This window comes from Acipenser ruthenus, chromosome 17 (assembly GCF_902713425.1).
Source record: "Acipenser ruthenus chromosome 17, fAciRut3.2 maternal haplotype, whole genome shotgun sequence".
NCBI lineage: Eukaryota > Metazoa > Chordata > Actinopteri > Acipenseriformes > Acipenseridae > Acipenser > Acipenser ruthenus.
The window spans coordinates 6615522-6632406 of NC_081205.1; the positions used below are offsets into that span (position 1 = coordinate 6615522).

General features: G+C 37.6%; 1 protein-coding gene across 2 annotated transcripts in view; it reads left to right on the plus strand.

Moving 5' to 3' along the window:
- The window catches only part of LOC117423613 (UDP-GlcNAc:betaGal beta-1,3-N-acetylglucosaminyltransferase-like protein 1), a 96408-nt gene that overhangs the window by 59135 nt on the left and 20388 nt on the right, over positions 1-16885 (plus strand). For both annotated transcript variants that reach the window (XM_058989888.1, XM_058989889.1), the window contains exons 4-5: positions 9059-9154; positions 10343-10467. In XM_058989888.1, coding sequence (XP_058845871.1) covers positions 9059-9154; positions 10343-10467 — 221 coding nt within the window. The remainder of the gene's footprint in view (positions 1-9058; positions 9155-10342; positions 10468-16885) is intronic.

Here is a 16885-nt window from a genome sequence, read left to right on the forward strand (position 1 = left end):
CCCACAAACTTTGCTTTTGTGACCAGGACAGTGATATTTTGAAATTGACCTATTTTCCAGAACATTCCAGATAGATTCAGTGCTGAGTAAACTTGGAGTAACTTCTAGAACTTTCTAGAACTTTCCAGTAATATAAATAGTAGTATAAATACAGGGGCCTTAAGCCCACCAGTTCAGTTTAGTTCCAGCTGCCTAAGTGGATACATATCTGCATTTTTCTGAGATGGCATCAAGGTCATAGGAGACTTCAAAATGGTGGCATTCCTGATGGGTCTCCAAGGTGGTTTTACCAAGTTTCCCTGCTATCTTTGCCTTTGGGAGAGCAGGGACACCAAGGCACACTACCACAGACGGGACTGGCCACAGCGGACCGAGTTCTGTGTGGGGAGGAACAACGTCAAGTGGGAGCCACTGGTGGACCCCCGGAAGGTGCTGATGCCACCACTGCACATCAAATTGGGCCTTATGAAACAATTTGTCAGAGCTCTAGATAAGGAGTCGGCAGCCTTCAAGTACCTTCAAGACTTCTTCCCTAAGCTGTCTGAGGCAAAGGTCAAAGCCGGTGTCTTCGTCGGACCACAGATAAAGAAGATCCTGGAGTGCAATGAATTCCCCAAGAAGCTCACTAGTAAGGAGAAAGCGGCTTGGAACAGCTTTGTCGCAGTGGTTCGGGGCTTCCTGGGCAATCACAAGGCCGAAAACTATGTGGAGCTGGTTGAGACTCTGGTGAAGAACTACGGCACAATGGGCTGTAGGATGTCCCTCAAAGTCCATATCCTTGATGCTCATCTTGATAAATTCAAGAACATGGGAGCGTACTCGGAGGAGCAAGGCGAGCGCTTCCACCAGGATATACTGGACTTTGAACGCCGCTACCAAGGACAGTATAACGAGAACATGATGGGATACTACATTTGGGGGCTGAAATACTATGTGTTGCATAGTGCTATCAGGCGTCGCTGTATAAGAGTATATTCTCATACTGCATTGTTTGCTTGTTGTTGTCGGAGCTTGTCTGCACACTGTATATTGAACGTTGAACTGGAGAGTGAAAAAGTGGTTGATATTAACAGTAGACGCGATGGGAAGCTCGGCTTAAAGGTGCTTAAAAGCTACAAGATATACCTCCACATGGAACCGAAGGGATAATTAAATTCTTGCCTAAATTCTACTCCCACAATGGGGACTGTACACAACAAGACAATCAAGGTTACATTTTTGTAAAGCTACTCCCTGACAGCAGATTCTTCCTCTGAAACTTTCTGAAACCGCTCTTGGGTTGTGCTGAGTGAAAGACTTGCTGCTGCTCCATTGTGCTTTTGCTGAATGGCCCCTTTGGCTTGCGAAAAGGTTGGAGGGGCGATTCTCTCTGCTTTACATTACAAGAGCTTGGCATTCCTGAAACGGGTAGGTTTAAATAATGGAGTACTGCAAGGACTGAATTTTCTTCTTTTTTTATTTCTTTTTGCCATCGGAAAAGAGTGATGTTGGCCCATTGAATCTTCCTATAAATGCAGCTCAATGAAACCCCTCTTCATCTATCCCTTTCTTGCAAGGTTATTGTGCTTTATCAAAAGTTTTCTCAGAAAGCTTTGTACCTGCTTCACAAGCGTTATCTGGGGTCAATTAAAAAGGTCTTCGCGTCATATGCTAATGCCAAAGTCTGCCCAGATACTGTGACGTATCAGGCAGTGACATATCAAGTGGTGTATATACCATGGGTACTGTAACTATAATAATTTTAGTTTGTTTGCTTGTCTGGAAGCAGCTTCTATGTAAAATATGCTGTATATTTTTCTGTATGCGTCAGCATTGGGTGAGATACGTATTTGTTACACTTCTATAGCAATAGCTTCTGTAGCAAGACAGATAGTTTATGTTGGTAAGGATTTCTCATGGTTGCTCGCCAGTGTCAATAGTCCTTTTAAAGTCTGCAGGCATGGAGGTACAATGGAAAAAGGTGCCTTGTTTTCCCCAGTGGTTCACCTAGGTGTGGCTCTACTGTGCAAACTGTAGGGTGAGTCATGCAACTAGGAGCTCGCTGGATTAAATTCTAGATGCGCTGTTGCCTATCATGGCAATAGGCCAAGAAACTCACCCGGGTATAGTTTGCTTCAGTGACCCCTATTGGGGCCAGGTGGAGGCCAAGTGGAGGCTTGCCTGGCTGGGCTTCAGTGCCAGGGTTTTGTAACATTTGCTTGGCTTGATAGCTGTAATGCCGTCTCCTGTTGATCCTCAGTCCTCCTGATTGATAAGTAGGACATTCGAATTGGCTTTTCAAAATGCAATAGAAAAAGTGATGTTTAGTAGTTTCTTTTCTCTCAAGCTCTGTTTCTTTTCTCTTTCTGTTTTTTGTGTGTTATATGTTTATAACAAAGCCATACCACTGCTTTCTCCCACAACAGAGGAGGGACTGAAAGTAATTTTCTATTGCCCAATTACTTTATTATTTAACAACCAGAAGCTCAATACAGACAAATCCAGGACAAGTAGATTCATACATGCCAACAGTCCCTATACACTGTGGTCTTCGTGCGGCTGACACATCTGGTGACCACTAACATACAAAGGTAAGAACGCTTCATTATGTCTATTTTTACTGTCATGATGGTCGTGTCGTGTTGAGTTGGGGGATACGTCTATTATATGATAATGAGTGTTTTTTGCGTATAACTCCTCCCTTGTGTATGATGCGTAAGACCTCCCCCCCCCCCCCCCCCCCCGGTCCCACTGAACAGTTTATAAATATTGGCAAGTATGTAGATTGTATAAAGAAAGAGAACAAAACACCTCCGTAGCATATTCTTTTAGACAACTGTCAGAATACTGCTCATAACTAGATAGTCACTAATAATTTCACAGTATAATAAATAATTAAGAAATGAATGATCAAATGATTATTGTTTCAACCCTGAACCCAGTGTGCAACAAAACCTTTTTTTTTTTCCAAACAAATTTGTTTTGTAAAGCCTTTAAAGCAAAGAAAACCAAAACCAAAAAAGTTTTTCATGTGGTTTTCGGCATAAGGCTGGGATGAAAAAAAACATTATTGGACATTCAGAATGAAACTAATAGGGAATTATATGCAGAACTGGACATAATTAAGGAATACAAGATATCATTTGGTGTTTTTCGTTTTTTAAATGTAATTCTTTATTCATTTATATCGTTCTGCTCTTATTTAAAAAAAAAAAACCCAAAAAACAAATGTGTAGACAATAAAAAGTAGGACTAAAAATTATTTCAAACATGTGGTGTGTTTTGGCAAAAGTCTTTGCTACATTGTAGGCCTTTGTTTTGAATAATTAATCACAGGCACACTTTTGTTCCTGGAGTGGTAGTAGCACTAAAATTGGAGGGGTATACAAACTTCTTAATTTAATCCTTTTTAAATTCAACGACATGTTTGATTTTATTTAGCAAAGCTGTAAACAATTGCTGGTAGTGTTGGAATTCTTTTTAATGTCATTTAGTGAAGGCTGTAGCACTGATGTTTTTTTCTTCACCACTTTCTCATGTTTTTTAGAATCTTTGACTTCTTTCAATCTCTGCCTGGATTACATGCATTTTATGTTCTATGGGCTTTTAGTTTTCCACATTTAAAGAGGTTTTATGTCACCCAAGTTTAAAAAAGCTATTAAATAATTATTCTCAATTTTTGGTTTAAAATGAATTATAAATGAATTATTTTAACATTAAAAGTGCATGCAATTGGATTATACACATTAGCACGAATGTGCATTAAATGAATGCATTTACAATGTAAAGGATTCATCAACCTAAATAGAAAAAAGAATACACTTCTTGCAATTTTGATTATAAAACAAAGATTGTAAGGAGAATACACTGTGAATGCAAAACTAGTATTCCTATTTTGTATGGTCATGGTGCACAATAAGACCTTGCCCCCATTTTCTATGTATTAGGATTGAAAAATCCTTTTTCCTCCCTCTTCAAGGTCATTTTACCTTACAATTGTCACTCTGTTCAGATCACTCTCTGTCTGCCATTTCAATTTAGAGACAGTCTGAGATCTCTATCAGGTCCATCTCTCTACACACAGCATCATAAGGAGTCCCTTTGGTGGCAGAGGCCACTGTAATAATAATTGCCAGAAATTGCACCATGTTACCCAATGAAATCTTTCAAATTACAACATAGGGTTTTTTTTGGCTTAGGTCATTTTAAATGTTTTGCCAAATTCTCTGAAGAAACAACAAAATGTACAAAATGAAGACATACAATCTGATACCAGGTCCATATATCAGTATCAGTTTGTGTTTCTAGTATGTGACACATCAAACAGCACCTAACTAATCTGAAACAATTTAAACAGGATGCCGTGAAGAATAAATGTTCCAGAATCAAACACTTTGAAATGTTTTTAATAGGACACACATGCTACAGACTGTCTACGTCATTTTGGCCAGGACTCCCTAATCCGTCAGGTTGGGGTGGGTGAGAGATATAAAAATACTAGAAAAAACATCATCATCCCTCAGTAAGGCGTTTTATTGAAGGGCCGTGGCTTATAACACTCATACCAAGTCCAGCTGTTTCCGCAAAGGAATTCAGATCTGGATTTGAATAGGCTGGTGTGACCTCCTTCAGCGATGATGAATCATTTTTGATCAAGAGATGACACATCTTAAAAAGTCTGTTTTCACAGTGTGGGATGTATTATTTCGAACACAGCCAAGTGATGTTATCTAAATCGTATGAGGGCGATCCAGAACTATTACTTAGTTACTTCCTTGTGCAGTTTTATTTTGTGTTTGTATTTACGCTTTCAAATGAAACTTTGTATGGTTAAAATTGTTGTAAATATGCAGGGTTTGTACATGATGTAATTTATGCTATCTTACAAATTCCAGTAGTGCTCAGTACTGAGGCCGATTCTTGAGGTAAAACATTTGACTGCTATCTATAGTAAAAAATGACTTTGACATTGTTGTTTCTGTAGACCGGTGCTATAGGGTTTTACTGTGTCATTGGTTTCTTTTAGTCTGCACTCCATTCAAAACTGCAGGGTGTTAATGCAGATCACGTCACTCAAAACAGCAGTAAAATAACCTTTAAGCATGCACATATATATAAATGCCCCATTTTTATAGTATAAGTCAGTGAGAGTTAGTGATACGGTCTAATTAGTTATCTCTCTGTAAAATTATTTAGCTCTGAAAGAGTTCATTGCCAGCTTTCTCAAGAAACCCTGAAATGTTCCAGTTCCCATGCACTGTTCAGTCGAGGGCAAAACCCCCAGTTGAAAACAAGTATGGGTTCAAATTCCATTCTAATGCAAAACAGTTGCAGAATGATGGTAAGTAATACCGATTAATAATGATGAACACGTTTAAGTTAACATTCTATCTTTATAGCCCCCAAATCCTATGGTTCCCACCTTGTACTCTCACATTTGTCATAGAATGAATGTGTCCGCGCACCACGCTGAATCTTGAAAGCAGCATTCTGCTCTTAGTTAAACAAGACCAAAGAGTGTAGGCCATCTGAAAGCTCAGATTAATATTTATTTGTTTAATTTTATTTTTATTTTAAGTTTGCCAAAAAAAATCCAGCTTTGCCAAGGCTACAGCGAACCTTCTCGGTAGCGGATCAAATCTGCTTCAATGCCTTGAACTGTGAGACTCAAATACATTTGGATAGGTTTCACCTGAGAAAAAAAGGGAGTGGGAGACCTTTTGATATGGAATTACCTCAAAGCAAACAAAGACATCATTGTAACACTTAGGTCTCAAGCTCTGGAAAATCTTATTGCGTTACTTACCCAGAGAGGGTCTGAGATTTCGTTAATCAGAATGCAGACTGAATTCTTTGCTCTGTTAGAAAATCTATCCATGGATTTCATATGTACAGTCCAGCATGGTCTTTACTGTAAACTGCATTGTGCGCAAAGGGGAAGCAAACTGTGGTACAGGCTTTCAATTTTTATAAAGCTGCTTAGTGCTTTGCATGTGATGTAATAAAAAAAGAAAGAAATAAAGAGAACATCTCTAAGAAGAAAACAATATCCTACAGTAGGCTGTGCTCAATGTGGTCTGATCTGAGGTAGTTTTTGGGGTTGTGATCCTGCTAGGCAGGCGAATGAACAGAAAACACTTTCAGACAGTGAAATGAGTAAGGTTGCCAACACAATGCTTGGTGCAAGACTGGCATACACATATGCAAGTTGAGTTTTGAAATAATTGTGAGTGCAGCTGGCACAACATTAGGCACTTGGAAAGCCAGCAGACACAGTGGGTCCCCAGAACCAGGGTTGAGAACCACTGACTTAAATCACTGCAGGAAGAGCGATTTAAAAAAATAAATAAATCAATAAAATAAAGCATAACAGGTGCTCTAGCTTTTCTGTTCCGTACCACATCATGAGGGCAATAATCCTAACAGTACACTAGAGCGGACATTTTGAAAAGAGCTTTGAAACAGACTTTAAAGTTACACGTGTAAAAAGTTGTCAGGATGTTAACCATGAAAAGAGAACTTACGGCAACGTTATTTAATGTGCAGTGCTATATTCTTCCAGAATCCCGCTATTTACTCTTTAAGAAAGTGATAATCTATGACTTGAATTTCTAATTCCAGGATTTCAGAGTGATATAAAGAGATACTGTAGAAACACACTTAGGATTTTGCATTAGCATAGCAGGTTACAAAATCGTGTGCAGGAAGACACTTTTTATGATTTAGGCCTATCAACATACACAGCATTGCCAGTCATTATATGTTTTGGCAGTAAACATGTTCAGCAAATATATACCGTATTTGATGGGACAATGTATGTTGGTAACAAATAAGGAATTGGTTCTGGGTTAATAGAATTTACAGCACTAACACTTTCTTCTACTGTAGGTGTCTGCCAGACTACGTCTAACTCTATGAAGTACTGCATGTCTTGACATGCAATATACATGTGTTTCCCAAGTTATTAAGGGCTTGTTTCTCCATTAAATGTAAATTATAATTGCATGATCTGACGATACAAAGGAGGTAAATCCGATGACAGGTGGATACTTGATGAGTCTAGCAAATACAAGTCCCGTCTTGAGGGAGATCAGATATCAGAGCTTATATGAAGAGAAGCACTTGGCTTTAGCAGACAAAATGGGAGTTAAATAGAAAGTAGGCTGCATTTACAGGATAAAGTCCACTGAGGTTGGGTTTACTGTGACTTTCTGGGTTGTGGCACTCAAGTTTTCAGTAGGAAGGAACAGGGGGACGCAGTGGGTGCTATTATGAGGTTGTTTTATCACAGCAAAATGTACATGTGAAGTCTATGGCAGGACAAGGGATACGATGGTCTTGTACCAACTGCCCATATTCAGTTATTATTGCTATTTGTAATAGGGATGATGAAATTCTTGCTTTGACCAGAAAGACAGCTCAAAGCATTTTGGTACATTAACACATAAAGGTGCAGTCTACTGTTTAAGCCACTTACTGTAACTGCAAGTCATTGGTAACTCAAGATGGTTTCAATTGAATTGTTACATACAATATGGACTGAAAAAAACATCCACAGCTGCCAGAAAATTAAAAAATTGCAAACAATTCAGCAACTTGCTGAAATGTAGAGTACATTTTATGAGCACAGCCCCAAGTGTTGTTTTGACCAAAATGCAAAGTGTCCTTGGAATGGCGGTTGCCTTAATTTTTTTCTTTTAAACAGGTGTTAGCGTTATTGAGTATGAAAAAACTTGCTGGATGATAGGATAATGACATGTTGTTCTAAGCCATTAACTCATTAAGTGAAACTATGACTTATACTGTCATGCAGAAAATGTGCTATTGTTTAACATTCGGGTTTGGGTGGATTTTTTAAAAAACTTTAAGTGGCCAGTAACCCCAATGACACTAAATTACTAATAAAGTCTAGCTAGAAAAGTCACCAGCCGAAACAGGTTTTACCTCGACTTTTCTACTCTCCTTTAAGAATTCAATTGATACCTGTTAAGCCATTTGTGTATCTCAATCACAACTAAGAAACATGTTAATAGTAAAATTGATGTAATATACCTTTTTTTTTCTGTGAAACAACTAAATTGGCTTTTAAATTGGCCAAGTCTTAATTTTTGATTAACAATTAGAACATACAAATGAGATTGCAGTGTGTTAATAAGCGACTAATCTTTATTAAAGCTATAGTGAAAAATAAAGTATTTTATGCTGGACACACTTTGTTACAATTGTGACTGTGTTTACATTGATAAAGATGAGTTGCTTCTGCTTTGAAATGAAAAAGTAAGACTTACTGTTTAAAAGCCCATTTAGTTGTTTCACAGAAAACCCCTGTATATTAAATAATTTTTACCATTAACACATTTGTCGGTTGTGATTGAGATACACAAATGGCTTAACAGGTAACAATTGAATTTTTAAAGAAGAGTAGAAAAGTCGGTGGAAAACACAGAAAATCAGAAGCCCTAAATATAATACAGTAGGGTTTTTGTGCTATATATATTTTGCATTTTTCTGGAATACCAGGATGTCTGGCTAATGTAAAATACCCAAAGGATGTAGGAAAAAGCCAGATGAATGTTTTTATATGAGGCAGTCATTCCAGTATATCAGTACAACATAAATTATTATTATTATTATTTGTTTATTTAGCAGACGCCTTTATCCAAACATGTTCATCAGCACTATGACTGGGTCCAATTACTGTTCTTGAAGTTGTTCCATTATCAGTCAAAGAATTTACTAGCAGGAGTTTCTTTTAGCATTGCTACTCATGCGGTGTCAAAAGCAGGGGTATTCTCTTTACAGAGTGCAAATCCGCCTTTAGGTAAAATGCTATCAAATGGGCTTGTTTTGAGAAAATGCAGCTGCTATTTATTTATTGCATGACATTGATCTTGTATGCGGTTGTTTGGTCATCAGATAAGTCAGTATCTGTTCATATAAGTCTCTAGCATAATGAGAATGAAGACACAGACCGCACAGGGAAGTAACTACAAGTAATGAGTTTATTATTAAAACTGCTCCGTAATGCTTTGATCTGATCACTCAGCTCTAATGAGTATCGCTCTTCCCTCCCCTCCAGGTCTTTACCTCCCATGGGCCCACTGTCATCATGCCTAGCTGGTACTGTGCCCGGGACTGGTTTGATCAAATTGGCAGGTTTAACGAGGGCGGCAAGGTAAGAACTTATTTCTGTGTTGTAAAAGAGCTCTGCCTTGGTAATGTGATTCCAGTGATAAAGTAATGAAATGGCTGTTTTTGTGTGGGTGTCTTCATGTATAAAGAGTCCTGGCCACCTCATGGGTGAAACCACCAGACGATGGACCACCAGCTGTTCCATTAACTGCATTGACATGGATTAACACTGACTGCTCATTATGGCAACTATTTGTAGCTTGCACCTATGGGTTTCATTGCTCATGGGTGTGTTGGTGATCCACAAAACTACCAACTGGCCAATGGTTTTTTATAGACAACATGTTTGTTACTAATACAACTTCTAGAATTATTTTCAGTCTTTGGGAAAAGGTACTATGATATTCTGTCCATACTTTTGAATATTATAATAGAGTAATTTTTAGTGCAGTTTTTTCTTTGAAATATTAGTCTGAACCATGGCGCCTAACCCATGGGGCAGAAGGGGCATGTACTCCCCCACTTTGAATATGGGGGGGGGTCAAACTATATACTTTTTTCGTTCATTATTTATGTATTATACTTTGTTGTGTTTGGCATTGGTTTGCTTTAAAATCTTTAAAATAAAATGGAAAAATTGAAAGAGAGGATGGGCCACATTTATAAACAATCACAATAAATTCTCCCTACACGCAGGAATACATTGGTTTGACCCAAGGTCTGCACTGTGGCTAACATTAGCTAACAGTAAGAAAAAACATCGTTAAGTGAATGTGAACTTGGCAGGCAGTCAGAGACGACTGCACGAAATATTAATACTTAAATATAGGCATATATTTTTTATTTATTACTCACAAAAATATCTGAATGAAGAGAGAGTATAAGACCATCATTAGATTAAGCAGTAGTAAATATATAAAAAAGTGACATTTTACAATCACACAAGCCTGATTTAACTTAAGTGAAAACGTTGGCTACAGTAGTATTTTCATTAAAAACGTGGAACTTAATTGTTCTTTGCTGATATTAATGTTCAGCTTTCATATCGAAACATGTGTACTTACCAGTAATTTAGGTATGTTATGTCCCTGAATGAGTAAAAAACTTAGAAATAAATGCTGATTGATAAAAAAGGCAATTCAATATCTGGTGGGGAGATGGGTGTGTGCAGCACAGGGCCCCAGGACAGGCAGTGCTCCTCGTGGATCTAATCTCATGGCTCTCCCCGCAGGGTGTCCCAGAAGACCTGCTCCTCTTCTACGAGAGCCTTTGCAAGGGAGGGGGAGTGTCCCACGTGGACGAGGGCCTCCTGATGTACCGCTATCACTCCCAGGCAGCCACCCACTCTGTGCTCGAGTAAGAACCCTTCGTTATCTTTGCGGTTTGAATGCTTCATCGCTATTCTGGAGGAGCCTGCACTAAATAGGAAACCTGTATTTCATCATGCATTTTCAGCACTCCAACAGATATACAGTAGTTATTTATTAGAGCAGCATACATGATGGTTCCATAATATTAATAATATATATTACTTTGTTTTGGCCCATGGCTTTATCCACTCTGTGCCACTTCTGCAGGCTGCTAGTTGAATGATGAACGGATGTAAGAATGAGTAAATGTCAGTGGGAAGGGCATGGGTGAGGCTTGCTGCCAGGTGGGGACAACAGAAGGAAGTGCGCCAAATGCCCTAGCAACAAAGAAGGTATGGATTTGCAGGGGAGTAATTAGAAACCTGGATGACGTAGCCAATTAAGGATGGTGTCTTGTGACATAAAACAATTTTCTAGCTCCAGTATAGCACCAATCTGCTGATTCATTCAGTTCAGTTCTTTTATCACCTTACAGGAGCGGCAACCAATCCATTTTCTTACTTGGCTTGGCTTGTCACTGGCTGTCTGCTAGTTAAGTTGATGTATTTTTATATAGATATTAAATAGAAGCAGACTCTTTGAGTTGGGTATGGCATCATGAAATCAGCATTCACTGAGCATATTAAAAATCATTCTGTAACAGAAGAGGTTAGTTCGTCTGTTCAGAACATTTTTGCATGTTTAACTTGATTATTTTACCTTGATTTTTAAACACTTGAGATGGATGTTTTTCTTATGCAGAAAGTATTGCATTATGAGGTGAAAGCATTCATGTATATTTCGTTGGTCAGACTCCTTGTAAATGGTTGTCACCACTGTACTGAATGCTCACTAGACATGTTTTCTGTAAAGGATGATGCCTTCCTTGACCTAGAGATAAAAGTATAAAAGTTGTTACATATATAATTCACAAGGAGGAGTCTACCAGTGGAAAATCATGACAGTAAGACATGCAATCCAAAAACTTTTAAAATAATTAAAATCAACAAAAGATATATAAATGCTGGTTTAGGGGGTTGAAAAAAAATTCTGGCTTGAAACCCAAACCTCACATTTTTTTGTCCTTTTTTTGTTGTTGATGGAATGAATTGCATTGGTTTTGTTTGCTTTCTTTACATGGACACATTAATCTGACTGTGAATTTGGTAACATGCCCTCAATAATTTATATTAGTTACTGACAGAAAAAAGTGTCTCGGCAGCCACTACTCAGACACGATGGAATTCTTGGTTTGTTTACTTTTTGTCATAGTTTAATTGTAAGTTATGACCCTGAGGACAGATATGGCCGAGCAGCCACTAAATAAGGATTTCTAGAAGTTGAGTATGCAGGGCATTCCTGTGAGGTCAGTGCAATGGAAGAAATCCTGTTCCTCTGCATCACTCAGTCACAGCGACAGAGAATGTGGCCAAGGTGACAGTCTGTTATGACAGCACTTGGCGCAATTCTAATAAGCCGCCATTTCCAGCCTTCAGTACCGCAGGGAGAGAGTGTAGCCTCTTGGTTAGAATAGAACTGGGATGCTGAAAAACATGGGTTTAAATCACAGCATCTGTGAACTTTATTTATTTTATCATCCTTTTGTTTATAACTTTTTAAAGGTGTCCCATACATTATAAAAACACTTAATGAAATTTTCAGCTAGGAGTTTTCTAATACAATTTCAATATCGTATAACAAAATACCAGAAAATATCAGACAAAAATTACATTTCCAAAGTGTATTTATTATACTTTCCTTTTCTTTTTTTATAATGATTACTCATTCTTTGGTACTTTTTGCAATTACACATATATAGTGGCAGGTCAGATTGAAAAAAGTAACAGCCAGCGCCACCTAGTAAACAGATATTTTTTGTATTTCTGGACGTACACAGCTGTGCTCTAGATGGTGCTGACTCTTACTTTCATAGACACTTTAAATGATCAGTTTGCTTGAACAGAAGAGCAGCACCTGAACACAGCTCAAAGTACAGGAAAAAAAGAGGTTAAAAAAAAAACACTTTGTATGGGAAACTTTTATAAGGGCCTTAATCTTTAATTTGTTACCAAAAAACCTCTTGAACTCAGCAAAGAGATGCAGAAAGATAACGTTTCTCTCCCCATAATTACATTTGAAAATAAAGGACCTATAATACAGGGATGTCTGCTAAACACATCAGACAAGAAAACATATCCAGGTTAATTAACCTGCAGTGGATTTAATAAAGGAGCTTAGTTCAGTAAGTGGTCTGTATTATCAAATTCAGGGAAAATGTATAGTTGCATGGTACCCTCAGATTTGATACTAAAGGCTTGCCTAGGGCAATTAGTTGCAGTCTTTGGCGTTCAGTTTGATTAATGTTGAGGCAAAGCATGCCTGTAGAGAAACAGAATGTGCTTCATGCATGGTCATGAGTTCAAAATAAACTTAACATAACAGGAACATCAAACATAGACATCACAACATTTCCTGTTAGTTATCACACATCAGATGTTTAAGGCAGGGCCTGTTTGACCTTCCCTAAAGTTATATACGATTGGTTATGAGTGTGGCTCATTTGCATGAAAACAGTTTTATTGCACACAGGATTGCCTTACTGCAATATATGTAGACCTTTAGCACAGTATATCACAATTACAGGCTTGGTTCCAAATAGAAAACAGTGTGAAATATTGTATCAGTAGGGTGAATAACAGGTCATAAATTACTGAGTTTCTCCTCTGTGGATAACCACAATCTGTTTACCATTCAGGAAATCAGGAAAACACCCCAGAACTGATTTTTATTGATAGGATTTTGCTTATGTTAATATGAAAACCATGTTAGATGGAACTGGCTTTAGCAGAGGACAATTGCCTGGCCATGTAGACTAGGCTATCGGAACTCCCTATTTGAGTAAGTCAAGGGTGGAGATGGGGAGGTGGAGGGGTGCCATATGAAATTCAAAAGGAGGTGGGTATTGGCTGTTTTTATTTTCAGCTGACCAATTAGCTAAGTGAAACATGAACATACTATGGTCCTCCGAATTCCGTATTGTAAATATTTGTGAAATGTGTATAAAATCAAGGGTTTGTTGTATAATTATACCCAAATTCAATCTGAAGGATCTAGAGGAGGTTAGGAGTTTGTGATAAAAAATAAATAAATAAATGTGGAGAATATTGTAATGGAAATGTTAGCCGTATTGGTCCAGGGATGAAAAAGTCGAAATAATATTGATACCTTTTATTACAAGTTGCAAAGAAAGTGTAGACTGCAAATTCAAGGCAATGTTCACCATGCAGACAGACAGACAGACTGACATGACCAGTATGTCAGGTTGCTTTAATTGGAGGACAAAACTGAATTTTTGAAAGTATGTTTTCTTTTTAAATGTGATTTGAATTTGCTGATAGACCTAACGTAAACATAAAAAAATCTTAAAAATGTAATTACTATATTGTATCAGACAAACAGAAATGCAAGTCCTTTCTGTGGAATAAATACAATATGCAAGAGCAGCACACAGTTGCCAAAAACAATTTGTTAGGTTTTTTTCACCTGTCAACTGCAGTAAAATATATCTTTGTTTCATTTGGATAGAGAAATTAAATATTGACTAAGACAGAAATTGAATTTGATAAAATATCAGGGAAAGCAGGAAACCATATTAATGTCAGGCTCAGGCATAAATTAATACATATTTTTAAAAAGCTATAGCAACAAAAAAAACAATAGTATTACTCACAGTACAGAGTATCACATCAATACTTGTTAACATTTAGTAATATATATATATATATATATATATATCAGTATTGTTTTTTCTAGCCAATAGTGTCTGGCTTTGGTTATTCGCTATTATATTAGTGGAATAATTTTTATATTTAGTTTGGAAATATTTTAAATATTTTTAGGGGATGTTTGACAAAAAATACAAGTTATGTCAATGGGACTTTTCTCAGTATTCTTAATTGATAAGGCTTTATTTAATGCTGTTTTACAAAGAAAACACAAAGACTAGCAGCAACATTGACCTCATCGATGTTTCATATCGCTGGGGGATTCATGGTACTAGATTTTAAATCAACACATAATAAAGACTGACTAAATGCTTTGCCAAATGTAATGTTAGCAAAGAAATATAGTACTAAAAGTTTTAAGCTTGTCTGACTTAGACGTTGCACACTGATAAGAGACTTTAGAAGAGGTGGCTGTGTTCTCTTCTTAACCAGCAGGGCTCTCACAAGCCATTGCTGCCCACAGAAAAACCACTTTATAATGGGATCTTGTCTGAAGTCAGGAGCTAAGCATGGTTGGTCTTTGTTGGCATTTAGCTGGGAGACTTCCAGGGAACTGTGGTAATGGCATGGGTGTAATAAGGGAACTCATCCGAAAGGCCAGATTTGATGCGCCATTAGGACTACGTTAAGTTATTCAACAACATTGGGGGTACATTGGACATTGGCTTAACATCTCAAAGATAAGTTTCATCACTGAGAACGGAGTCGTGAGCATTCCAAAGTGTCAAATTAAATAAAAAGACACCCTGTCAATGGATCCAGCTTTCCTGTGTCATTAGCAGTGACCTGGACAGACGTGCTCTGTGAGATGTGGTTTCTCTTTGCAGATAATAGACTGATTGCACTAAAGTAGTTGAGCTGCAGTTAAAACAAACCCTGTGAGACAAGACTAGAGAGCCCCCCGAGGCCGGTGTACAAGCATTAAAGGGATTTCTTATTTACCCATCCCCACTGCAGTACAGAGATGTTCCTGTTTTAAATGAGTTGTACACTGCCTGGAATTCATAAAGATCACTGGTGCTTTTTGGCATAATTGCAGCGTTATATTTAAAAGTCTTGTGTTAACATTTGATATTTCAAAACAAACTGTGCAAAGGCACCTCGACTAGAGGAGTATTGTGTTATTAGATAAACCCCCATATTATGATAAAGAAAGCAATCCCAACTGGACAAACAAACTGCCCCACTCCTTTCCCAAGGATCATTGTCATGTGTACCGTAGTTCTTGGATGCAGGAAACTTACAGTTTACACTCGGGGGATGGGGGAGGGGCATTCTATATAAACAGTGACATATTCTGAATTACTTTTGAAACCCACCATCCATCTTAAAATCCCTTTCTTCCTCCACATTGACATTATCTGCAGTGGGGATTAGAAATTGGCACTATCAATAACCCTAAGCCAAACAAATGCTTGAAAATTCAAACAGAGTTGTAATCGATCTAATTAAAGCTTATCATTATTTCATGCTGTTGTCATAACACATAGGAAGGCTTCGTCTGAACTATGAGCGATTGCATGACTTGGTATGGCAGCTGGGAATCAGATGGAACCCCTGCATCAAGGACTCTGCACCTCATCTCCATTTGCATGTGCCAGATGTGAAGTGTTTATTATGTAACATTTGATGTATTAAACACTGATTAAAATTTACCATTTCCTTTAGAGCTCCTTGACTTATATTTCATCTTTATGCATTTCTGAACTGGAATATGTTGAAAGAGAAAAATAATATGATGACTGTTAAGTAAGCATGATTTCTAGCTAGCCTTAATTATTAGTATTTTAGAATAACTTTGATATTTAGATGTTGGGTTCCTCTTCTTCGTAAAACAGTAGTTTATAAATAATAGTAGTATTTTGTTAATAATAATAATCATGATAACTTCCAATCCATTTAAAATAATGCTATTAAGCAGCTGTGGTGGAAACAACATATCCTGAGTGATGAGATTAGAGATAATATTTGCCTCTTTTTGACAAGCTCCAGAGAGCACAGTTAAGAGTGTGGTTCCCTGTTTTCAAGCCCATCCTGATGAATGGCGGGTAGCTCATGACGAAACCTCTGCTGTTCAAGTTTCATGGGCACTGCAAACGGTGTTACTGAATTTAAAAAATGTGCCAGCTGCAGAAAAAAGAAAAAAACGTATCGTTGCCAGAAAAAAAGCCTTTTTTTAAACCACACACACCTCCTAATAATGACTATTATATGGTACACCCCATAACATAATTGGTTCTGTCTGGAAGAGACTCAAAAGTTGATTTCACTGATTGTGCAGTAATAGTCCAATATTGCACAAATTATATATTTTTTTAATATAGATGTTTTTATTGCAGTGAAACAGAGGCCAAATGTTATATAGCATTTATAACAAAGGTTTATGTAAAACAATGGCATGCTAATGAGTCACGACAGTTGCTGGAAAAGGTTTCCTACCAAATGGGAGCAGCAAACGCAATTCTCATGGAATAGTAATTTCGTTCTCCTGGGACAGTTAACAAGACAATGTGCATTGTGAAAGAGCAAGGCCTGCTTTGCAGTTTCAGGTCAGGTTCTAATGGTTTTTTAAATACACATGGTTGTTATACAGCTGGATCCCAGGGATCTATGCTACAGTTGAAGCAGTGCACATAACAA